General features: G+C 46.1%; 1 protein-coding gene across 1 annotated transcript in view; it reads right to left on the reverse strand.

Moving 5' to 3' along the window:
• Positions 1 to 20,892, reverse strand: part of TTC27 (tetratricopeptide repeat domain 27) — a 557,582-nt gene extending 536,690 nt beyond the window's left edge. Inside the window, exons 1-2 of the mRNA XM_075338149.1 lie at positions 20,832 to 20,892; positions 7,501 to 7,668 (exon numbers count right to left, since the gene is read on the reverse strand). Coding sequence (XP_075194264.1) covers positions 7,501 to 7,585 — 85 coding nt within the window. The 5' untranslated portion in view covers positions 7,586 to 7,668; positions 20,832 to 20,892. The remainder of the gene's footprint in view (positions 1 to 7,500; positions 7,669 to 20,831) is intronic.
• Positions 20,893 to 25,299: the final 4,407 nt, after the last annotated feature.

A 25,299-nucleotide genomic window follows, 5' to 3' on the forward strand; every position in this document is an offset into this window, starting at 1 on the left:
AGTCACTCAAGGAGACTGCAACCGGCCTCAGTAGTGTCAGGTCAACTGAAAGTTGATGTGACATCACCGGATCTCAGAGGTCACAGAGCCTCGGGGGTCACATCACGGGGTTGAGCGGACCGCAATAGTGCCGATCAGAGGCAGAATTGGCTGAACAAGGCATTTAGAAAAAGCCTTCCCTACCAGTTTAAAGAGAGGTGGCCACTTTTGCAGAGTAGTGAACCACCCCTTTAATAATATGCACCTATATGTCATAAGTGTCTTTGATTATCAATCTTATAAGTCTTTACGTTGCGTTGGAGTGTGAGTATATAGATGGTGTCTCCTGTCACACTCATAATTTGATGCATGTCCACGCTTTCTGTTAGTACAATGGTGATGAATACAAGATGATGGCTTTAAAGTGTTTTTTTCTCAGGACACAGGTGATAAATGTTTGATTGCTGGGGGTCTGATCACTAGAATAAGGGTCCCAATATCCAGTTCTTATGTAATGCAGTAAGATTGATTACAGCGGCACAGCTATCATTATTGCTGCCACTCCATTCATGTCTATGATACTGAAGGAGATTGCCAGGTACAGTGCTTGGCCAAGTCTAGCACAGGGCTGTCAATTTTGAATGGGTCAAATTAAAGTGTATTTAAAGAGAATCAGTCACCAGGTTTTTGCTACCTCTTCTGAGAGCAGCATAATTTAGAGACAGAGACCCGATTCCAGTGATGTGTCACTTAGATTACTGGGTCTAGCAGTTGTGACACAATCAGATTTCTAAAGGCCGCTTTACACGCTGCGACATCGCTAGCGATGTCGAGCGCGATAGCACCCGCCCCCGTCGTTCTTGCGATATGTGTTGATCACTGCCGTAGCAAACATTATCGCTACGGCAGCGTCACACGAACATCATACCTTGACAGCGACGTCGCTTGACCGCCGAACAATCCCTCCTTCAAGAGGGAGGGGCATTCGGCGTCATAGCGACATCACTGCGGCGTCACTAAGCGGCCGGGCAATAGAAGCGAAGGGGCGAAGATGAGCAGGACGTAACATCCCGCCCACCTCCTTCCTTCCGCATTGCCGGTGGACGCAGGTAAGGAGATGTTCGTCGCTCCTGCGGTGTCACACATAGCGATGTGTTAAGGGAGGAGAAAAGACATTGCGATGTGTACTGCCGCAGGAACGACGAACATCGTACCTGTGGCAGCAGCGATACTAAGGAAAGAAGCGATGCAACAATGACCGTTTTTGAACGATTTTGCAATCGTTGATCGTCGCTCTTGGTGTCACACGCTGCAATGTCGCTACTGGTGCCGGATGTGCGTCACTAACGACGTGACCCCCACGGTAGCGATGTCACAGTGTGTAAAGTACCCTTTAGTGTTCACACACTTGCATATACCGTAACTCAGAGGATTGCCATCTAGTGGTTTATAAGATAGTCTTCGGCCCAGTATTATACGATGCGCAGTGCTGACCAGTGCTTTTTTTTTCCATGATTGGTTGACATGAGAACAAAATAACTGCATGCTGCGACTGGCAGCGTATATCGGTCGGTGCGCACACATTCAAGTCTGGGTGCATCAGAGTGCACTAGAATGACTTTCACGTGCAGTTCAATATACACCAACAGACAATGGAGATGATGGAGAAATTATGTTCCCCATCGTTTCCTCACATGCCCCGATTCTTGCATGTGAGAGAATTGGAGCATATTGACTAACACTTGGTGCAGTGTTTGAGCCGAACGTCATTTGCATTATGCATCTGATTCTCTGGCATGAGACAATCATCACCATTGTGAGCAAGCCTTTAGATGTAGCAGAGCTCAGAAAGCTAACCCCGTCCATACCACTGCTCTGTGTACATTTTCTATACACAGTGTGCTGCTTATCAAAGGAAGGGGAATGTAGGACTAGGTCTCATGCTACTGTAGTCCCAGCAGTGATAAGGTACTCATGATAAAACCTTTATTGTAAGTAATCAACAGCAGGAAGCTTGATAAGTGATACATCACTAAATTCACTGTTTTAACCCCTACCTCACCTTTTCTTCAGAATAAAAAAAACAAACAAAAAAGAAAAACAGCTGACAGATTCTCTTCAAATTCCCCAAAATAATGAGCATGAGATGCACTTGAAAATCTGCAGCATGCTCATTTTTTTTTGTGCATTTTATCCACTCCACATAGATGGGATTTCACAAAGCATATCCTATGCAAATGTAAATATAATCTATGTTGTTCTATGAAAAACGCAAAAATCTTCCCAAAATATAATTCTATGAATTACACTGGAAGACCAATGAATCACTGAGTTGTTTCCAACTAGGATGTCATAGCTTGCTGATCGCTAATAAGGGAAGCCACTACATCATATAAAGGTCAGGGGCGCCATACACTGTTCAGCAGAATAACAATATACAAAGCCACATTATCTAGATTTATATCGCTGCGGAGGAAATGCGCCCGATACGCATTTCGGAGTGTTTCTTTGTCACGGCCCCTGACGAAGGAACACTCCGAAACGCGCATCGGGCGCATTTCCTCCGCAGCGATATACATCTAGATAATGTGGCTTTGTATATTGTTATTCTGCTGAACAGTGTATGGCGCCCCTGACCTTTATATGATGTAGTGGATTTACTTTTCCCATATTGTACTCCTGCATGTGTTGCCTTGGATGTTCTACCCCCCTGAGCATGAGTATTGTATGCCCCTGTCAGCAGTGGACTTCGTCGCTACTATTGGAGCCTATATTGACCTGAATTAAGGTCTCTTTTGCAGTGGTCTCTCATTTCTTAATCTTGTTGTATGATAGACACAGCCCTTTGTAGTATCTGTCTGCAAATAGCATGCTCCTTAGTCGTTGCTTTGATCTCCACTGCTGTCACGGGTGTATAGTATATTGTATCTATTGTTATCAGTGACTTCAGTTCAGGAGAGGGTGGACTATCCATCACTTTTTCATTGGATTCACTGACATATGTCTATGCTTTGTCTGTTTCTTGCAGGAGAAAAGTGTACACATTTTTCTGAGCCACTATTGTGTATCTGATTTTTGAGTATATTACTCCTTATATTGGTCTATTGTGGGCTATTTTCGGTGCTGCTCAGTTTTGATACAACTATCCTTTTGTACCTATAATTAGTACATTGTGATCACCTTTTTTGACTGTGGTGATGTAATCCTTTTGCCCTACCCCTTTCACCTTTTGCATTAAAATTAAAATAAAAATACGTTGAAACCAGATGATCGCCTTCTTTTTGTGTGTAGTCCTTTCAGCTCTTTGCGATTTGGTTTTTATATTGTAGTCACACCTCTGCGTACTATATGATATATTTAAATATTATTTGTATTGATATGCAGATTGTTATGCCACTACTTATCCATTGTAACTGGGCATTTCATGAAAAACATAGTAGTTCGAAAAGATTGAAATACACGGCTGTCCAGATCTGACATGCTTGCTGATTTTTATAGATTTCTGAGGCATATAACTTAAAGATACTACGTGCACATTCCCCAAGATGCTGGAGAAACCGTCAAGGTATTTGTAGGCAAAACCAATTCAGGAAAAAAAGACAGGGGTGCTCTTCCGGAAGCCGCATCTCCATCACTGGAGATTTTGTCAGCATTTTGTAAAGCAGCTCGGCCTCTGTGGCTTTTTTACTGAAATTTTAACTATAACTAGAGGGCAGCCTCTTGCGTAATGAGCAGGAGACTTCACTGCCCCAAAGTCCATGGTGCGCTCCCCTATACTCTAGCTGATGGATAACACTGTGAATGGTTAGCTGCAGATTGTGTGCAGCCATTTGACCTTGGAAACCAATTTCCTGAAGCTCCCGACTCACAGACCTCATTCTGCTGACTCTTCGGAGACAGTTTACAAGTCAGTAGCAAAGGATGCAACAGAGGATGGGTGATTCTTACATCCATCAGTGGTTGTGGTCTTCAGCTTCATGGCTCAGATGTCCACTTAATAATGGCTCTTACAGTTGACTGAGCAGAAATGTCACTCACAGATTTGTGAGGAAGGTGACATTCAGCCAGAATAATAAGCTCAGAATACAACACATCAAATCTGAATTCCCACATAAGTGTGAGGACATGGCCTTAGGTAAACTGTACATGAGGCAAGAGACATAGTAAATCAGAAGAACTATACTACATTTTTAATTGGAGGTATTTGCTAATATTATTATTACTACAACTACTACATATTGGTATAGAATCTTAGAGATGGGAATAACCCTTTAAAGTAAACTCTTAAGAGTCTGGTTGACCCCTACCATAACTGCAGATTACTTCGCATCCATAAACTGCTATCACTGAGCTAAAGACAGCTACTTTTTTCTCCTACAATGGCCACTGTGTAGCATCATTTTGCCTATTAAAATGTCAGGGCTATCATATAATACATGGTCCAGCTGAATCGTCCAGTGAAGGAGACACACTTCAGAATAACTCTCTTGCTGTAGGTAATAGGTGGGACTAGATATGAGGGGATCACTGCACAACCCTGGTCCACGGTCCTGGTCAGTGCTCTCTGGCCACGGACAGAAGCTGCATGAATTTCCTGATGATCTAGGTTCCTCAGTGAGGCATTTTGTTTGCCGGTATGACATCCATCTGGCGTATAGTGCACAGCTGATGCCTTTCCAAACCGCTAATCTTAAGCCAAGTCTGAGATCCTGAAGGGTAAGGAAATGTGAGCAGCTCCTATCCACGGCGAGCAATCACTTTGCTCATCTCTATGGTAGACCCAAGAGTAAGCCTTAATAGGGAACACAAATCCCCATGTAACATATGCAGATGTTGGCATTTTCTGCTGGGTGTTAAAGGTAGGGTGTTGCATTTTTTATGTTTGTATTAGTAATAGTGATTATGAAATCAAGTATTTTTAGTACAAAATTAAATTCACTGTTTATTTAGTTTTTATTTAATTCTAGTTTTACTGAAGCACTGGGGGCTGCCATCTTGGATTTTATAACGACAGTTACTCACCTCCTTTAAGGCAACCCCCTGGGCATAGAAGACCGTTGTCGGACTGCGACCCTATACTTTAACATAGAGAAGGCGTCTGCTGTGAAATGGACGCGCCTCCTGGGTTGTTCAGATCACATCAGTGGGAGGAGATCAGCGCCATCTTTGTGCAGTTCACAGCGTATGCTGTGTGCTGCACTTTCCCCCTGTCACCCGCCGGGATGGATGAGGTGAGTACCGGTGATGGGCAGCAGTGATTGCACCGTAACTGATCCTGCCGCGCCAACCCCCCGAACTCTGCCGCGCCCACCCCCACCGCACTCTGCCGCGCACCCCCCAACCGCACTCTGCCACGCACCCCCCCCAACCGCACTCTGCCGCGCACCCCCCTCACCCCCTCCCCCTGTATGATCACCTTGGGCCTCCGTTGCTCGCTGCTATGTTCTGTGATTGCTGACAGGACAGGCTGCCGAGGGCGCAGGTCTGAGGTGAGTGCATGTGGCATTAGGATACAGTCAGCAAGGCATTGGGAAACAGTCAGTAGGCAGTGTGGGGGCATTGGGGAGGCACTGGGAAACAGTTGGCAGTGTAGGGCATTGGAAAAAAGTCAGTAGGCAGTGTGGGGATATTGGGATACAGTGTGGCGCGGGATACACTGGAGCACTATGCAGCTGGCCTTAGTGATACTTTAGACATATTAGGATCACTCTGTGGCCTCCAACAAAATGACTCCGCACTATGATCTTAAACTTCATTCTCACTTATTCTTTTGGAACCACCCAAATTGGGAGGGGGAGCTTTGACATCACACACTACACAGGAGAGCAGATTCTGCCCACTTTTACTGCAGCTATAATGTTAGCTAGTTCTACAGTAGTTCTACAGCAGGATTTCAGTAGCTGGTCCCCCTAGTGTTTAAGAGTGGAATATATAAAAACTTTTTTTCTTTTTTTTTATATTTTTCTCAATTAAAAACAAATAATTTTATTTAAACATAACATTAATACTTTATATTTTTTCAGTTATTGAATTTATTTTTTTTTTTTTTACGACACACTCCCTTTAAAGGGGCTGTCTGAGACTAGCATTTATTGGATAGGTAATTTATAAGATATCAGTGGGGATTTGACTCAATTGAATTACAGATATATAATAGTACTCATCAGCGGTCACTAAATGTACAGAGCTTTGCTATTCTGCTCTATACACTGCTAACATCAGATATCACCAGATGACGGGTTTGAGACCCTCACCGATCTCATATTGATAAGCTAAGGCCACTTTACACACAGAGATAAATCTTTGGCAGATCTGTGGTTGCAGTGAAATCATGGACATATTGTTCCATTTGTACACAGCCACAAACTTGGCACTGATTGTCCACAATTTCACTGCAACCACAGATCTGCCACAGATTTATCTCTGTGTGTAAAGTGACCTTTATCCTATCATATGTTACTCCAACAACCTTTTTAACTTGGCCTAATAATGCAAGCAGGAAACAAGCAACCATCATAGCAGTTGCTCACTGGATAATGCCAATATGGACATCCTGATGAAGCTGTACGCTGCCGAGTGGTCTCATATAATAACCCTGAGGCTGCGATTCAAGTCACCATATCATAGTACAGTGTAAAAGAGACTATTTCTGAGCATAGTGCTCGGACCTAGCAACTTAAAAACATCAGTTTCTGACATAACCTGTCAGGAAATGGGATCTGCGATGGCCCATAATCCCTTTACTCTCTTATGACTTGAGTAGTAATACAACATGACCCATGCAATATTGCAATACATCTCCATGCAGAATATAAGAGAAAGGTTTGAGTTTCTGTGCAACCAACAAACCAAACAAATTTGATGATGACATTTTGGCAATATTGTCAATAACTCAATTATGATGGACCTAAGCGGGCTTTACACGCTACGATATATCAAACAATATGTCGTTGGGGTCACGTCGTAAGTGCCGCACATCCGGCGCCGTTTGACATATCGTAGCGTGTGACCGCTACGAGCACCTGTTAACGAGCAAAAATACTCACCTTATCGTTGCTCGTTGACACGTCGCTCAATTTATAAAAATCGCACGTCCTCTGCGCCGGTTGTTCATCGTTCCCAAGACAGCACACATCGCTCCGTGTGTCACCCTGGGAACGATGAACTGCAGCTTACCTGCGTCCCACTGGCAATGCGGAAGGAAGGAGGTGGGCGGGAGGTTTACGTCCCGCTCATCTCTGCCCCTCCGCTTCTATTGGGCGCCCGCTGTGTGACGTTGCGGTGACGCCGAACGTCCCTCCCCCTTCAGGAAGAGGATGTTCGCCGCCCACAGCGACGTCGTTTTGAAGGCAAGTACGTGTGACGGGGGTTACCGAGTTTGTGCGACACGGGCAACAAATTGCCCATATCGCACAAATGATGGGAGCGAGTGCGATCGCAAATGCGATCGCGCGAGAAATTGAAGCATGTAAAGCAGCCTTAAGAGTTGTTAACCCTGTGTATAAGAGCTGTGCCTCTTACCCGCATTCACTTCTGCCTCATACTGATCATTAAGTGGAGATGATTGAAAGCCCCTGAGGACATCTAGCTCCAGAGCGACCTCCATTTACTAACAGTGCAGGACACAGGTCAGACGGTGTGGGACAGGGGACAAATGTCGATCACGGCTTGTTGATAATTCACAGACACCTGAAACATGAACAAAGATATAAAGAGATCAGTGAATTCATGTATGGACCAAAACAGAACAAATGATTGCATCTAAGATCACAGCTTAAAAGAAGGACAAGTTGAGTAGAGTGTTATCTCCATCTTTGGGAGAGTTGGTGGTGGCAACTGTGCCCATAATGCATGACTGGGGTGTCACAGGATGGTGTAATTGTATAGACACTGAGCACCCAAACGATCTACTGATGGTAATGTCCCATAAATGCACAAATTAGGGAGAACTAAAGTGAAATTAATTGAGGACATAAGAAATGGGCACTGTAATTAACCCTAAGCACCAGGTTAGCGAGTCAGTGGATGCCAATGTAAAGGCCCTGTCACACACAGAGATAAATCTGCAGCAGATCTGTGGTTGCAGTGAAATTGTGGACAATCAGTGCCAGGTTTGTGGCTGTGTACAAATGGAACAATATGTCCATGATTTCACTGCAACCACAGATCTGCCAAAGATTTAACTCTGTGTGTGACGAGGCCTTAAGAGTGGTGGACAATGGTGATCGTGTCATGCCATTGAATAAACTGGTTATGACATTGTATTGTATTGTTGGGTAATGTAAATTAGGTCTTGCGTCTTTTGTAAATACTGTGATGTGCTATGTGAAGTGTGATGTACTGTATCATAACTGTGATATGTTCTTGTGTAATGTATGTTGATGATGCATAGTATAGAGTTATATGTATAAGTGTTATAGGATGTGATAATGCAGAGTATTATAATGTACAGTAATGTTTGTTTACAGAAATGTAGGTGAAAGGTTAAGTCTTCCCAGCAACATACCGCAGGGACCAAAACAGTTAAATGCTGGGACTAGTCCACCCTGTGAGTGGTCAACTGACAGGGAAAGGACAGTTCAATTTCGAATTAGGAAGTGAAGGTCCAGTGAGCGAACGTGACAGACGTGTAGTCGATTGATCGTGAAGGTTGCATACTGTGGGTGGTTTGTTGAAACTAGAGATGAGCAAACGTAAGGTTCGATGTTCGGAGTTCGGGTTTAGCAACAGACTACCAAAAAAACAAAGTTTGGGTTCGAAGTTCGAGTGAGTTACGAGTGCAAACCACTCAAGTGAGCAGTGCTGTGCTTGGGTATGAGTGGTGCTGAGCCCTATGCGAGCCGCTTACAGTGTTTGAATGGCTCACACTTGGGGTAATATCAGCGTGATCAGATGTAGTTTGCACGAAAAATATATATACAGTATATATATATATTTATTTTTTTTATAAACCCCACCCACCCTTCCCCAGAAGTATTCTGCTTATGGCTGGCTGCATCTAGGGGGAGACAGAAACTGCCCAATTACAGACTTTTATTGAGGTTCGGATCAAGTCAAAGTCACAAACCAAAGTTTAAGGTTCTCCTGTACATGCCCAACCAGAACTTAAAAAGGTTCGCTCATCTTTAGTGGCAATGGAGCAAATGAGACAGAAAGGAAGATAGCGTGAATCTCGACAGAGACCAGAGACACAGGGTACGAACATTTCAACTACAGACCGATCCTTGGACGAAGTGGCTCCAGGCTATAAGAGTCAGAGGACAGATTCCTTACATCAAGGCCTTCTTAACAGTCAAGGTACCAGGCGACTTCTATTAGTGTGGTACTCTAGTGGCCAGGCCCCTTAACTGTCAATATACTGGGTTAGGCCAAAACCGCAGAGTTCAGCGGCGTCTTTTCACAAAATCAAATCCACTTTGCTTGGACAATTAAACACAGCAGAATTTATGTGCAAAAAAAAGCAGCAGAAAATCCCCGCATCTATGCTACATGTGAACTCGGCCTAAATATGAAGTGGATGTGATTTCATGAAACCTCCGCCCTTGGTGTGTCTAAAGACACCGCTTACTATGTAGTTTTGGTGGGGGGGTTTTCTCTATAGACGTCTTTGTGGAGCCTGAAAAAAAATGCAAGGACAAAAAAGTGCAGTTTCCTTTTTAAACGCAGAATCAAATCTTTTCTGTAGTATTAAAATTCATTAAAAACCAGGATCACATCTGCACCAAACATGTATCAAATGTCAGGGAAAACGCATAAAAAACACAGCAAACACGCAATAATTAGATAAGATTGTTATTGCGTTACGTGCTGCAGACACCTGCAGAAAAACCATAGCACGTATGAACACGGCCTCAGCTTTACATTTTTATTACATTTTTTATGGGTTTTAATAGAGAAAAATAATTAATTTCGCCATTTTTTTTTTCGCCATTTACTGATCCTCATACATAATTGGATTGCTGGGTTGTTTGGGTCGTTACGATTACAGGGCAATCAAAATTACATTATTCTATATTTTTTAAATTATTTTTAGAAATTTCCTTAGAAGAAACAACATTTTTTCCTCTCCTTCTAGAATACAGGACACAGAGCTCTACACTGTACAATGGAGCTCTGTGTCCTGTGTAATCAGAGGCTGCATTGCAGGTTCATCTATGTAAAATCCTTTCTCTGACATCATCAATGCTGGTGGCACAACAGCTAGGATGTTAAGTGTTTGAAAGTTGCTGATTTGATTCCAAGGGGGAGATGAAAAATAAAATTATATTTTTGTCTCATTTCTTTATAGTAGTTTTATGGGAACAAAAGAATCTGACTTCTTCCTTCAGCTACATGGAGATGCAGTATATATCTATCTACTGCATATCTCTATGTAGCTGAATGTTTTGCTTCTGGCTTCTCTGCTTGCCATACAAGTCAAGATTACCAAATCCTCCTATGCGTCTCAATACAGGCATTGGGTTAATGGTAGAGCTGCTGCCTATGGACCAAGAGCTCACAAGCTTATGAGTTCTAACCCCATCCCAGGAAATCAGAGCAGATGAGAATTTAATTTATGCACTGCTCTTCTTGAGTTAATTTATTCACTGCACTAAGGGGAGGAGCTGGGACCACAGCTGTGAACAGCACTGAGATCCCTCAGATCAGGACAGTCCCGCTGAGTTGTAAAGTATGGAACTGGGTAGCACTGAGACTTCACCAGCCCAGTTAGATCGGACGCAACCCAGCGGGAAATTCAACGGTGTCTGTTAATGTAAAGTGAGAATGTAACATTCTGGAAGTTATGTACCCGCCATCTGGAGCGCAAAGTTGTGAACAACAATTAAAAGGGTGGTTCACCCATATTTTTAATTGTCTAGTTCGATATTATATTGAGAAATAATGTTTCTCTCAAATACCTTATGTTGGCAATAGTGCCTGTGAGAAGCGCTATTGCAGACCGCTGTTCCCTGCTCCGGTGACGTCACGTCAAGTTCCGCACACGTCACATCCGTGCGGACGGCTGCAGTTTTCCTGACTCACTGAGCTGTGAGCGGTGTTTCACCGCTTGTCACAGGCCATCAGCCCATCTCCCCCCTCCTCCCTCCTCCCCCCCAGCACAGCGCATCTCCTGCTTCCAGCGTTCTGCTGTGAGGGAGGAGGAAGGAGATGGGCTGTGACAAGCGGTGAAACACCGCTCACAGCTCAGTAAGTCAGGAAAACTGCAGTCGGCCGCACGGATGTGACGTGTGCGGAACTTGACGTGACGTCACCGGAGCGGGGAACAGCGGTCTGCAATAGCACCTCTCACAGGCACTGTGCAATGCTGGCAATTCATATCATGTGACAAAGCGGGACATTTTATGTTCCATAGAGTGTGTGCGGATGGTGACATCATAGAATTGAGTCTAATTCTGAGCGCTCAGATAAGAACATGCACCATTCCGCTAATTTCAGCTGAGCGTGTTTATGGTGGAGCAGGAGAAGCAGCAGTCTGATGCCAGTTGTGTATGACCACCGATGCTGTAAATACTGCTGTATCCTTTGGTTTGTATTAGAGTTGAGTGAGTACCTAAAAGGGCTGTGGGTCGGAGTCGTGGAGTAGGAGCTCATTTTGGTGGAGTCAGAGTCAGTATAAAATGCACCGACTCCGACAATATATAATAAATTGGGGACAGTAGTATAATGCAGAATGTGCTGAATATTTAGTATAATGCTTATATTTAAGTGAAAAATGTATTGTAGTACAATGTGAACATTAGACATTTAATTATTTTTATGATACAATAATCAAGATATTTAGACAGAACATAAAATATATTTATTGGAATACAACTTTAGAACACAAAAAACTAATACATTGTAAATATGTAATACAATATGTAACATATATATATATATATATATATATATACACACACACACACAAGATATATATGTAATCTACTGTATATTACATAGTGTATTACATATTTACAATTTATTACAGTTTGTGTTCTAAAGTTGTATTCCAATAAATATATTTTATGTTCTATCGAAATATCTTGAATATTGTATCATAAAAATTATTAAATGTCTGATGTTCACATACACATGTTCATGTATTACAATACATTTTTCACCTAACTATAAGCAAAATATGTAGGAGTCGGAATCGGTGCAAGAGAAATTGAGGAGTCGGAATCGAAGGTTTGGTTTACCGACTCCACAGCCCAACTATTCGTACTTGCTATACTCATAACGAGAACTGTCTAATACTCGCTTATTCATTTCAAATAGCATGTGCAATGCAAATCAATGGGGAAAACTCTCAAAATAACAAGTAACCCGAATGCTGTATTATTCGTGCGAGTAGCAAATAGTGCAGATTTCGGGTTACTCGTTACTTTGTGACTTTTCCCCATTGACTTGAATTGCACATGCTATTCGGAATGAATACGCAGGTATTATACAGTACTCGTTAGGAGTATAGCGAGAACGAACAGTTAGATAATCACTCAACTCTAGTTTGTATATTAAGCTGGCATAGCAGTTTGCACCTGTTCACACTTGCTTGATTCTGTTACGAAGTGGTGGTCAGAGTTTGTCTTTTAAAAGAATACTACGGTCAGGTTATTGAGTGACTGTATACAGAATTTTCATTAAAGGGAACCCGTCAGCAGATTTGGTGACTATAACCTGTGGCCACCACCAGTGGGCTCTTATATACAGAATTCTAACGTGCTGTATATAAGAGCTGTGTAAAATTTAAAAATCACTTTATAATACTCACCTAAGGGGCGGTGCAGTGCAGACTGGTTGGATGGGTGTCTCCATTCTCCGTTAACGGTGCCTCCTCTTTCGGCCATCTTTGTCCTCCTTCTTCTGAAGCCTGGGTGCATGACGCATCCTACGTCATACACACTCGCCGGCATTGAGGTCCTGTGCGGGCACACTTTGATCTGCCCTGAGCAGGGAAGATTAAAGTATTGTAGTGCGCATGTATGGGACCTCAATGCCGGCTAGTGTGGATGATGTAGGATGCGTCATGCACCCAGGCTTCAGAAGAAGGAGGACAAAGATGGCCGAAAGACAAGTTTAATGGAGACACCTATTCAACCAGTCACAGTGGCCTGGGCTGATATATACAGCATGTTAGAGTGCTGTATATAAGAGCCTACTGGTGGTGGCCACAGCTTATAGCTGCCGAACATGCAGTTAGGTTTTTGGGTGACTGGATGTTGTATTATAAGAAGATAGTGCACTGCAGTCATTATTTGAGGATCTGGGTGATACATGTTACTTTACAAAGATTTCCTTGGACTTACAATAGGTCAGCGGTATAGGTTCGAAATGAGTCAGACACCCGTCATCCCCACTATTCCACTTTTATCACCTCCAGCAGTGACCAGATGTAAGCAATATGTGAAGCAGAACACCGCAGCTCTATATATTGTATACTGGCCACTTTTGGATACTACAAATCAGCTCCTTTTCAAGTGAATGGGATAAACTGCAGTTCATGGTAGCAGTCACTAAAAAATACAATGCTGCGGCATTCTGCTTCATAAATTGCGTATATATTGGCCACTGCTGGAGGTAATAAGTAGTGATGAGCGAGTACTACCATGCTCGGGTGCTCAACAGCTGACATGTGTGCCTGCTAGCCGCGGGTGGAATCGCTTCCACCCGCGGCCATTAACCCCTTAAATCTTGCTGCCAAAGTCTGGCAGCAAGATTTAAATGCGCGCGGCCATGTTTGTTACTTACCGCCGCCCCCACCGGAAGTCACGTGTGTTATCACGTGACTATCTGTGGTTGCCATCGTAGCACAGGGTCATGTGATGACGCCTGCTGCTACGATGTTTCACTTTCGTTTTCCCTCGGCCGAGAGCAGAGGGAAAACCAAAGTGACTGAATCTGTTGATTACAGCTGTATTGCTGTGATCAGCAGATAGCGATCGGATTGCTGATTGCTATAGCCCCCTAGGGGGACTAGTAAAATAAAAAAAAAAAAAGTAAAAAAAAAAAAAGTTTAAAAAAAACCCCTAAAAGTTCAAATCACCCCCCTTTCCCCCCATTGAAAATTAAAGGGTTAAAAAATAAATAAATATACACATATTTGGTATCGCCGTGTTCAGAAATGCCCGATCTATCAAAATATAAAATCAATTAATCTGATTAGTAAACGGCGTAGTGTCAAAAAAATTCCAAACGCCAAAATTACGTTTTTTGGTCGCCGCAAGTTTTACGCAAAATGCAATAACAGGCGATCAAAACGTAGCATCTGCGCAAAAATGGTACCATTATAAACGTCAGCTCAAGACGCAAAAAATAAGCCATCACTGAGCCATAGATCCCAAAAAATAAGAACGCTACGTGTTTCGGAAAATGGCGCAAAACGTGTGCCACTTTTATTGGACAAACGTGTGATTTTTTTTTAACCCCTTAGATACAAGTAAACTTATACATGTTTGGTGTCTACAAACTCGCACCGACCTGAGGCATCACATAGATACATCAGTGTGATCATATAGTGAACACGGTGAATAAAACATCCAAAAAACTATTGTGCGATGACACTTTTTTTGCAGTTTTTCCACACTTGTAATTTTTTTGCTGTTTTCCAGTACAATATGTGGTAAAACCTATGGTTTCATTTAAAAGTACAACTCGTCCCGCAAAAATCAAGCCCTCATATGGCAAGATTGACGGAATAATAAAAAAGTTACGGCTCTTGGAAGAAAAGGAGCAAAAAACAAAAACGCAAAAACGGAAAGTGCCCGGGGGCTGAAGGGGTTAAAGGGAATAATTGCCACTTTAATATTGTCACCTTCTTTTTAGGACAGGCCATTAATAGGAGATCGGTGAGTGTCTGAAGGCATGTGCGCACGTTGCGTTTTTGCATGCGTTTCTGCAGCGTTTTGAACTGCAGCATGTTAATGCCAAAATGCATGCGTTTTGTTTTCTAAGCAAAGTCTATGGGAAATAGGGATATTTTGTGCGCACTATGCGTCCAAAAACACTGAGTTTTTTTGTGACATTTTGTCAAAATCTCTGCGTTTGAAAAAGCAACATGTCAATTGTTTTGAGCGTTTTGGCAGCGTTTTGCTATCATTAGAGTCATTGAGAATTATCAAAACTCATCCTAAAATCAAATCATTGCGTTTTACTTGCATTTTTCATGCGATCTGCATGTATATTTGTCAACAAAAACGCATTCGTTTTTGGGTGGTAGTGAGCTCAACAGCTTCCCTGATTACATCACATCCTCAACTAACGTAGAGTTCCATTTTGCAAAGACATTTTCTAAGAGATTCTACCTAATCAACAGAATGTAATGAATGTTTGGTAGCATGAAATGACAACATTAGATGTTAATTTTTATTTATTTTTTTTTCATTTCTGGAAGCTTTATTCTATCATGACAATGTATTGGAAACGCAACTAACAAAAAGCAAGTAAAACACATGAAAAGCAAAAAAAACGCACCTAAAACGGAATGAAAACTTACTCAAATGTGTTTTTCAAGCGTTTTTGTGGTCAAAACCAAATTTGACATTGACAAATTCTGCCAGAGGATACGTTTATTTCTACAAAATACAGAACGCAACGTGCGCACATGCCCTAAGAGACATCTATATAGCAGTATGAGGGCTTGTTTTTCACAATACAAGTTGTACTTTTGAATAGCACCATTCATTTTATCATATAATGTACTGAAACCCAGAAACAAACTTCCAAGTGAGGTGTAATGGTGCGGAAAAAAATACTTGGCGACATGATTCTCCAGGACTTTTTTTTAATTATTTTAGTGGCTTAAAAGGTAAATATAGTTTTATTTTTTTCATAAATCAATAGTCATTTTATTTCTATAGCGCCAACATATTCCACAGTAGTTTAAAAATCAGAGAGGACTCGACCAGACAATATAAAACATGACAGAGAAACACATAAATCAACAATTACCAAGAGGAATGAGGGCCCTGCTAAAAAGCCGAATTATCTGTGGTAGTGCATTACAGAGAACTGGTGCAGCACAAGAGAAGTTTTGGAGACAGGAGTGTGCGTTATAAATTCTAGAGGTTGTTAGTCTTAGTTCAATAGTGGAGATATATAAGCAAAAAGCTCCGTACCACCAAACAATGTTTTTTGTGGTTATGGATTCTCATGGATCCCCACAAGCAGCACAAACTCAGAAGCATAATATATAAACAAGAGGACATAGAGTTTTTATAGTGCAAAAAGTACAAACGTTTTATTAGGAACAGCAGGTGAACATCCATTAAAAGCAAGTAAAATAACAGGACCAAGCCCTAGTATGCACATCACTTCGAGGTTAACAACATACAGAATGTTTGCTGCAGTGAAAAATAACAAGTACAGATTATACATATATCCTATCTTGGACTATGCCCATAGTAAATTTAACCCCTCCGGATCACATATACATCACATCATGTATTATCGTTGGTAAAAAGCATATCTACCAGTGATGGTAAGGCAACACAATGGCGGCTTGGTCACAGCAACAGAACCTCATGGAACATCCGACGTACGTTTCGAATTTGTTAGGTGTTGATTCTTCATCAGGGCAGAGGTGTTCTGTTTTCCCCAGCTCACCGGATTTAAATAGCGGCACCAAGGCTCAGGCCTATCCGGAAATTACGGAATGGCGCACGCGTTGACTCCCCGAGCAAGTCCCGTGAGATCCCGGCCGTATTTTCACATCATGCAGGATTTCCGTTTCATCTTTGTTCATCCGTATGGCTATCTTATTAGAGCCCCAGCATTGGTGCATATTGTCAGATTAACCTATAAATGAAATAGATGGATAAATATACCCGGCGTCCAGGAGGGACAGAAAGAAAAAATGATACAATATAATAACATTACAAATGCCAAGGATGCAAGTGGTTACGTGGTAGACAACACCACAATCAACAACAGAGACCACTGAGAAAATATTGAATACATATATGCGCGTATATAAATAAATATGCGCATATTCATATGGATGTGCATCTATCAAAAGATGCACATACACATGTCTATGTGATGTCATAAAAAGGGGGAATAACTGACGGACTCGTTGAGGCCCCTAGGGACCAGAGTGTCCAGAGTTACAATCCATTTGGTCTCGCACTGTACCAGACGTTTTTTGAGGTTACCACCCCTGATTCCCCCCCTCTTCTATGGCATCAATGCCCTGATTTTTAATTTGGAGGGATCGCACGAGTGGTGAGATCTTAAGTGTCTGGGAAGTGTCTTTAACAGGGTGGGATCAGTCTCTGAAGTCACACTTCCCAGGCACTTCAGATCTCACCACTCGTGCGATCCCTCCAAATTAAAAATCAGGGCATTGATGCCATAGAAGGGGGGGGGAAATCAGGGGTGGGGACCTCAAAAAAGGTCTGGCACAGTGCGAGACCAAAGGGATTGCAACTCCGGACACTCTGGTCCCTAGGGGCCTCAACGAGTCCGTCAGTTATTCCCCTTTCTTATGACATCACATAGACATGTGTATGTGCATCTTTTGATGGATGCACATCCATATGAATATGCGCATATTTATTTATATACGCGCATATATGTATTAAATTCAGTATTTTCTCAGCGGTCTCTGTTGTTGATTGTGGTGCTGTCTACCCCGTAACCACTTGTATCCTTGGCATTTTTAATGTTTTTATCTTTCTGTCCCTCCTGGACACCGGCTATATTTATCCATCTCTTTTATTTATAGGTTAATCTGACAATTGGTGCTGGGGCTCTAATAAGATAACCATACGGACGAACAAAGATGAAATGGAAATCCTGCATGATATGAAAATAATATTGTGATCCCTGCATGTGCTGTTGCTCTGTCAATTTTACCTACTGGCTATTTAAAATGCAGTTAACTTACACATGGTTGAAGGCCCAGTGTCCCCCGGCAGTTTCAGTGGGCACGCGCCGACTCCGGAGCTCGTCCTTGATTAATTACCACCGTCTAGACGCCTCGCGCCTGCACAGGAGCCATGGTGACGCGTTCCTGCTCCCGCGCATGTGCGACTATGACGTGACGGCTGCGATTTCACGGGACTTGCTCGGGGAGTCAGCGCGTGCGCCATTCTGGAACTTCCGGATAGGACTGAGCCTTGGTGCCGCTATTTAAACCCGGGGAGCTGTGGGAAACCGTTAGAACACCTCTGCCTTGATGAAGAATCAACACCTAACAAATACGTCGGATGTTCCACGAGGTTCTGTTGCTGTGACCAAGCCGCCATTGTGTTACCTTACCATCACTGGTAGATATGCTTTTACCAACGATAATACATGATGTGATGTATATGTGATCCGGAGGGGTTAAATTTACTATGGGCATAGCCCAAGATAGGATATATGTATAATCTGTACTTGTTATTTTGCACTGCTGCAAACATTCTGTATGTTGTTAACCTCGAAGTGATGTGCATACTAGGGCTTGGTCCTGTTATTTTACTTGCTTTTAATGGATGTTCACCTGCTGTTCCTAATAAAACTTTTGTACTTTTTGCACTATAAAAACTATGTCCTCTTGTTTATATATTCAATAGTGGAGAGTATGGGAAGATTGCTCAAGAGAGAGAGAGAGATGGGGGAGCAGATATAGTATGGTGTGGAACTGTGACGAGCCTTATGGGTGAGAGTGAGAAGTTTATATTTCACTCCGCAAGTTATGGGCAACCAGTGTAATGGCTGGAACAGCATGGTGGCATCAATGTAGTGGCTGGACAGAAATAGGATCCTGGCTGCTGCATTCATGATAGATTGAAGAGGGGAGAGTTAAGTAAGAGGTGACTGAGTAGTGGACAGTTGCTGTAGTCCAGACAAGAATGAATTAGAGAAACAATAAGGGGTTTTGCATTGTCACAGGTGAAAAAAAATTGGATTCTGGAGGTGCAGGTGACATGAGCAAACAAGTGATTGGATAAACTGAGTGAAGGAAACATCTGAGCCAACTATAAACACACTACAGTTAGCCTGCTGTTTGGTCGAACCACCAAATGAATATGCAACATCGGGTTTAGGTAAATAATGGAGGAAACACAAGGACCGCAATTCATCAAAGCAATTATGCCATAATTCTGGAATAAATTGCTTTTATAGGTTGCACATTTTTTGTGCAAAGCAAAGTCATGCAAAAAATGTGCAACTTTTTCCATGTTCGCGCCAGTTTCACAGAAATGTGCAGAGATGCGATGGGACAGGGGCATAAAGTGTTTGTGACCATAGCTTGTCTAACTGATGATGTATTGTAGAGTACTTTAAAGCCAGATTTGTGGCGAGGCGCACGGTACTTTGCAGATGCACCTGAGTCACCAATGAATGAGGCAACTCTGACTGCAGCACGTTCCCTCACCAAAACCGGTGTGAAAAATGCAGGTCTTGATGAATCGGGGCCAAAAAGTACAGTTTTGCAAAGATTCAGGTTCAGATAGAGGGAGGACATGATGATAGAGTCAGCAATCAATGGTATTTTGTAGTAATCTGGGGGTGATGTCAGCTGAACAGAGGTATAATTGGATGTCATCAGCATAAGGCCTTACCCACACGGCCTGAAAATAGGAGCGAGTGGAATGCGATGTTTTATCGCATTCTACTCGGACCAATATTAACCTGTGTGCCAGCACCCATGAGCGATTATTTTCTCAGCCCTAATCGGACCGAGAAAACATGCATGCTGCGATTGTAATGCGAGTCTTGTTTCTCTCGCACCCATTCAAGTCTATGGGGCGAGAGAAAAATTGCACTGCACTTTGCACTGCACTAGGCCAGCTACCCTACCCTCCTCAGTGCAGCCCCGCCCCCTGCAGCTGAGGTCCGATCGCATGATCGGACCTCAGTCGCAGGGACACTCGGCTCTATTGTGCTGCCAGCGAGAGCAGAGTGTCATGCGAGGATCGCACTAGTGCCCTGTGTGGCCCCAGCCTAAGGATGGTACTGGTAACACAATCTGCTGTGCAAAAAGGGTGGTATATAGAGAGGAGAGGAGGGAGCCTAGGACTAAACCCTGAGGAGCACAGAAATTAAAGGGTAAAAGAGGAAAGAGAGTCAGCATACGATAAGGAAGAAGGAGAAGGACAGGGAGGTAGGAGGAAAACCAGGAGAGGCGGTGTCCTTGATCCCGATGGAGCTGAGTATAATGAGGAGCGGGTGATCCAGTGTCGAATGCAGCAGAGATCCGGGAGGATCAGCAGGGAGCAGTGACCGTTAGATGCAGATCTTAGTAGATCATTAGAGACTTTAGTGAGAGCAGTTTCTGTATTTGTATCTGAGAAATAGCGGATTAGGGGAGAAAAGAGCAAATGTCCAGGAGATTAGAGAGCGGTCTGCAGGTAGCGCAGGTCTGCTCCAGGACAGTGAGGAGAAGCACTGTGCACAGGTACCTGCGGTCTCCTCCTGGACCCAGCTGTCACTTCTGAGGGAAAATCTCTTCTCAGTGAACACTTTCCCATCCCTGAGGAGATGACATTTGCGGCTCATAAAGGTCTATGGAGAAGTGAGAGGACTGGAGGTGGAGGGGACACAGATTCTGCTGCAGGTTCCTCTGTTAGCCCGGATACAGGGCAAAAAATCTAAACTTTGCAAAAAAAACAAAAACAAAAAGGACTGGTTTGTGTTTATCTTCTGAGACCTGTAACTTTCTAGGGGACGATCTGCAGCAGGCTCCATAAGGAAATCACCGCGGAGATGGCGCAGCCGAGCACAGCTATGTGATGCCCTCCAGTACACACCGGGTCCTGCCGCAGAGCGGTAATCACACAGGAGACATGGAGCAGACACAGATCAGGGCGAGGTGACGGGGCAGACTGCTGAACACCCCGGGGTCCATCATCCCCGGCCGTGTGCAGAGCAGTGATGACAGAACTCACCTGTACACATGTGCTACCCTGCCTCAGCGCGCCGCCATGACACTGCCGCGGAGCACTCTGGGAGCTGTCATGTGACCCCAGCAGACGGCGCTTGCGCAGTGCTATGCCTGTCTCTAGCGCACAGCGGGGATGTTTGGAGGTGGTTGTGCGCTGGTTCCTGAGACTACAACTCCGGTAGAGCACGGGGAGGCTGGGCTCTGGAGTCTCCGAGCTGAGGCCGCTGTTTGGGTGGGTTCCAGTCATCCAATGTAAAAAGTGAAATTTCCACATACAGCGCTGTGCTACCTCTGCCTGCTGTCAGTGGAGGCAAACGTGGTTTACGTCACTGTACAGAGCCGATACTGGAGCTCGACTGCGGCTTTATCAGGGAACATGAGGTGCAATTGGAATAATGCGGCTCCCCTAATGGATGGGACTCCCCTAATGGATGGGACTCCCCCTGATGTATGGGGCTCCCCCTGATGGATGGGGCTTCCCTTGATGTATGGGGCTTTCCCTTGATGTATGGGGCTTTCCCTTGATGTATGGGGCTTTCCCCTGATGAATGGAACTCTCCCTGATGGATGGGGGCTCTCCCTGATGGATGGGGGCTTTCCCTGATGGATGGGGGCTTTCCCTGATGGATGAGGGCTTTCCCTAATGGATGGGGGCTTTCCCTGATGGATGGGGGCTTTCCCTGATGGATGGAGCTCTCCCTGATGGATGGGGGCTTTCCCTGATGGATGGGGGCTTTCCCTGATGGATGAGGGCTTTCCCTAATGGATGGGGGCTTTCCCTGATGGATGGGGGCTCTCCCTGATGGATGGGGCTCTCCCTGATGGATGGGGCTCTCCCTGATGGATGGAGCTCTCCCTGATGGATGGAGCTCTCCCTGATGGATGGGGGCTCTCCCTGATGGATGGGGGCTCTCCCTGATGGATGGGGGCTCTCCCTGATGGATGGGGGCTCTCCCTGATGGATGGGGGCTCTCCCTGATGGATGGGGGCTCTCCCTGATGGATGGGGGCTCTCCCTGATGGATGGGGGCTCTCCCTGATGGATGGGGGCTCTCCCTGATGGATGGGGGCTCTCCCTGATGGATGGGGGCTCTCCCTGATGGATGGGGGCTCTCCCTGATGGATGGGGGCTCTCCCTGATGGATGGGGGCTCTCCCTGATGGATGGGGGCTCCCCTGATGTATGGGGCTCCCCCTGATGGATGGGGCTTCCCTTGATGTATGGGGCTTTCCCTTGATGTATGGGGCTTTCCCCTGATGAATGGAACTCTCCCTGATGGATGGGGCTCTCCCTGATGGATGGAGCTCTCCCTGATGGATGGGGGCTTTCCCTGATGGATGGGGGCTTTCCCTGATGGATGGGGGCTTTCCCTGATGGATGAGGGCTTTCCCTAATGGATGAGGGCTTTCCCTAATGGATGGGGGCTTTCCCTGATGGATGGGGGCTTTCCCTGATGGATGGGGGCTTTCCCTGATGGATGGGGCTCTCCCTGATGGATGGGGCTCTCCCTTATGGATGGAGCTCTCCCTGATGGATGGAGCTCTCCCTGATGGATGGAGCTCTCCCTGATGGATGGAGCTCTCCCTGATGGATGGGGGCTCTCCCTGATGGATGGGGGCTCTCCCTGATGGATGGGGGCTCTCCCTGATGGATGGGGGCTCTCCCTGATGGATGGGGGCTCTCCCTGATGGATGGGGGCTCTCCCTGATGGATGGGGGCTCTCCCTGATGGATGGGGGCTCTCCCTGATGGATGGGGGCTCTCCCTGATGGATGGGGGCTCTCCCTGATGGATGGGGGCTCTCCCTGATGGATGGGGGCTCTCCCTGATGGATGGGGGCTCTCCCTGATGGATGGGGGCTCTCCCTGATGGATGGGGGCTCTCCCTGATGGATGGGGGCTCTCCCTGATGGATGGGGGCTCTCCCTGATGGATGGGGGCTCTCCCTGATGGATGGGGGCTCTCCCTGATGGATGGGGGCTCTCCCTGATGGATGGGGGCTCTCCCTGATGGATGGGGGCTCTCCCTGATGGATGGGGGCTCTCCCTGATGGATGGGGGCTCTCCCTGATGGATGGGGCTCTCCCTGATGGATGGGGCTCTCCCTGATGGATGGGGCTCTCCCTGATGGATGGGGGCTCTCCCTGATGGATGGGGCTCTCCCTGATGGATGGGGGCTCTCCCTGATGGATGGGGGCTCTCCCTGATGGATGGAGCTCTCCCTGATGGATGGGTTTCTCCCTGATGGATGGGTTTCTCCCTGATGGATGGGTTTCTCCCTGATGGATGGGTTTCTCCCTGATGGATTGGGGCTCTCCCTGATGGATGGGGGCTCTCCCTGATGGATTGGGGCTCTCCCTGATGGATGGGGGCTCTCCCTGATGGATGGGGGCTCTCCCTGATGGATGGGGGCTCTCCCTGATGGATGGGGGCTCTCCCTGATGGATGGGGGCTCTCCCTGATGGATGGAGCTCTCCCTGATGGATGGGGGCTCTCCCTGATGGATGGGGGCTCTCCCTGATGGATGGGGGCTCTCCCTGATGGATGGGGGCTCCCCTGATGTATGGGGCTCCCCCTGATGGATGGGGCTTCCCTTGATGTATGGGGCTTTCCCTTGATGTATGGGGCTTTCCCCTGATGAATGGAACTCTCCCTGATGGATGGGGCTCTCCCTGATGGATGGAGCTCTCCCTGATGGATGGGGGCTTTCCCTGATGGATGGGGGCTTTCCCTGATGGATGGGGGCTTTCCCTGATGGATGAGGGCTTTCCCTAATGGATGGGGGCTTTCCCTGATGGATGGGGGCTTTCCCTGATGGATGGGGGCTTTCCCTGATGGATGGGGCTCTCCCTGATGGATGGGGCTCTCCCTTATGGATGGAGCTCTCCCTGATGGATGGAGCTCTCCCTGATGGATGGAGCTCTCCCTGATGGATGGAGCTCTCCCTGATGGATGGGGGCTCTCCCTGATGGATGGGGGCTCTCCCTGATGGATGGGGGCTCTCCCTGATGGATGGGGGCTCTCCCTGATGGATGGGGGCTCTCCCTGATGGATGGGGGCTCTCCCTGATGGATGGGGGCTCTCCCTGATGGATGGGGGCTCTCCCTGATGGATGGGGGCTCTCCCTGATGGATGGGGGCTCTCCCTGATGGATGGGGGCTCTCCCTGATGGATGGGGGCTCTCCCTGATGGATGGGGGCTCTCCCTGATGGATGGGGGCTCTCCCTGATGGATGGGGGCTCTCCCTGATGGATGGGGGCTCTCCCTGATGGATGGGGGCTCTCCCTGATGGATGGGGGCTCTCCCTGATGGATGGGGGCTCTCCCTGATGGATGGGGGCTCTCCCTGATGGATGGGGGCTCTCCCTGATGGATGGGGGCTCTCCCTGATGGATGGGGGCTCTCCCTGATGGATGGGGGCTCTCCCTGATGGATGGGGGCTCTCCCTGATGGATGGGGGCTCTCCCTGATGGATGGGGCTCTCCCTGATGGATGGGGCTCTCCCTGATGGATGGGGCTCTCCCTGATGGATGGGGGCTCTCCCTGATGGATGGGGGCTCTCCCTGATGGATGGGGGCTCTCCCTGATGGATGGAGCTCTCCCTGATGGATGGGTTTCTCCCTGATGGATGGGTTTCTCCCTGATGGATGGGTTTCTCCCTGATGGATGGGTTTCTCCCTGATGGATTGGGGCTCTCCCTGATGGATGGGGGCTCTCCCTGATGGATTGGGGCTCTCCCTGATGGATGGGGGCTCTCCCTGATGGATGGGGGCTCTCCCTGATGGATGGGGGCTCTCCCTGATGGATGGGGGCTCTCCCTGATGGATGGGGGCTCTCCCTGATGGATGGAGCTCTCCCTGATGGATGGGTTTCTCCCTGATGGATGGGTTTCTCCCTGATGGATGGGTTTCTCCCTGATGGATTGGGGCTCTCCCTGATGGATGGGGGCTCTCCCTGATGGATTGGGGCTCTCCCTGATGGATGGGGGCTCTCCCTGATGGATTGGGGCTCTCCCTGATGGATTGGGGCTCTCCCTGATGGATTAGGGCTCTCCCTGATGGATTGGGGCTCTCCCTGATGGATTGGGGCTCTCACTGATGGATGGAGCCATGCCTGATGGACACGGCTCCCCTTGATGGATGCGCACCCCTTAATGGACAGGGCTCCCCCTTATGGATGCAGCGCCCCCTGATGAATGGAACTCTACCTGACGGATGAGGCTTCCCCCGGTGAATGCAGCTCCCTCTTATGGCTTGGGCTCCCACCTTTTTTTTTTTTTTTTTTTTTTTTTTTTTTTAGAAAAGGGCATTGAAATGTTTTAGGGAACGGATACAGACTTGTATTGACGACACATTGCGACGGATGGCCTTGCGTTGCATGCACCAGGCGGAAAGAACGCAGCATGTAGCGTTTTTCTGCGCTTCCTAGGCGTAAAAAAAACGCAATGTGCAGGATTCCGTCGGCGTCCGTCATTTTT

Source organism: Anomaloglossus baeobatrachus, chromosome 3, assembly GCF_048569485.1.
Source record: "Anomaloglossus baeobatrachus isolate aAnoBae1 chromosome 3, aAnoBae1.hap1, whole genome shotgun sequence".
NCBI lineage: Eukaryota > Metazoa > Chordata > Amphibia > Anura > Aromobatidae > Anomaloglossus > Anomaloglossus baeobatrachus.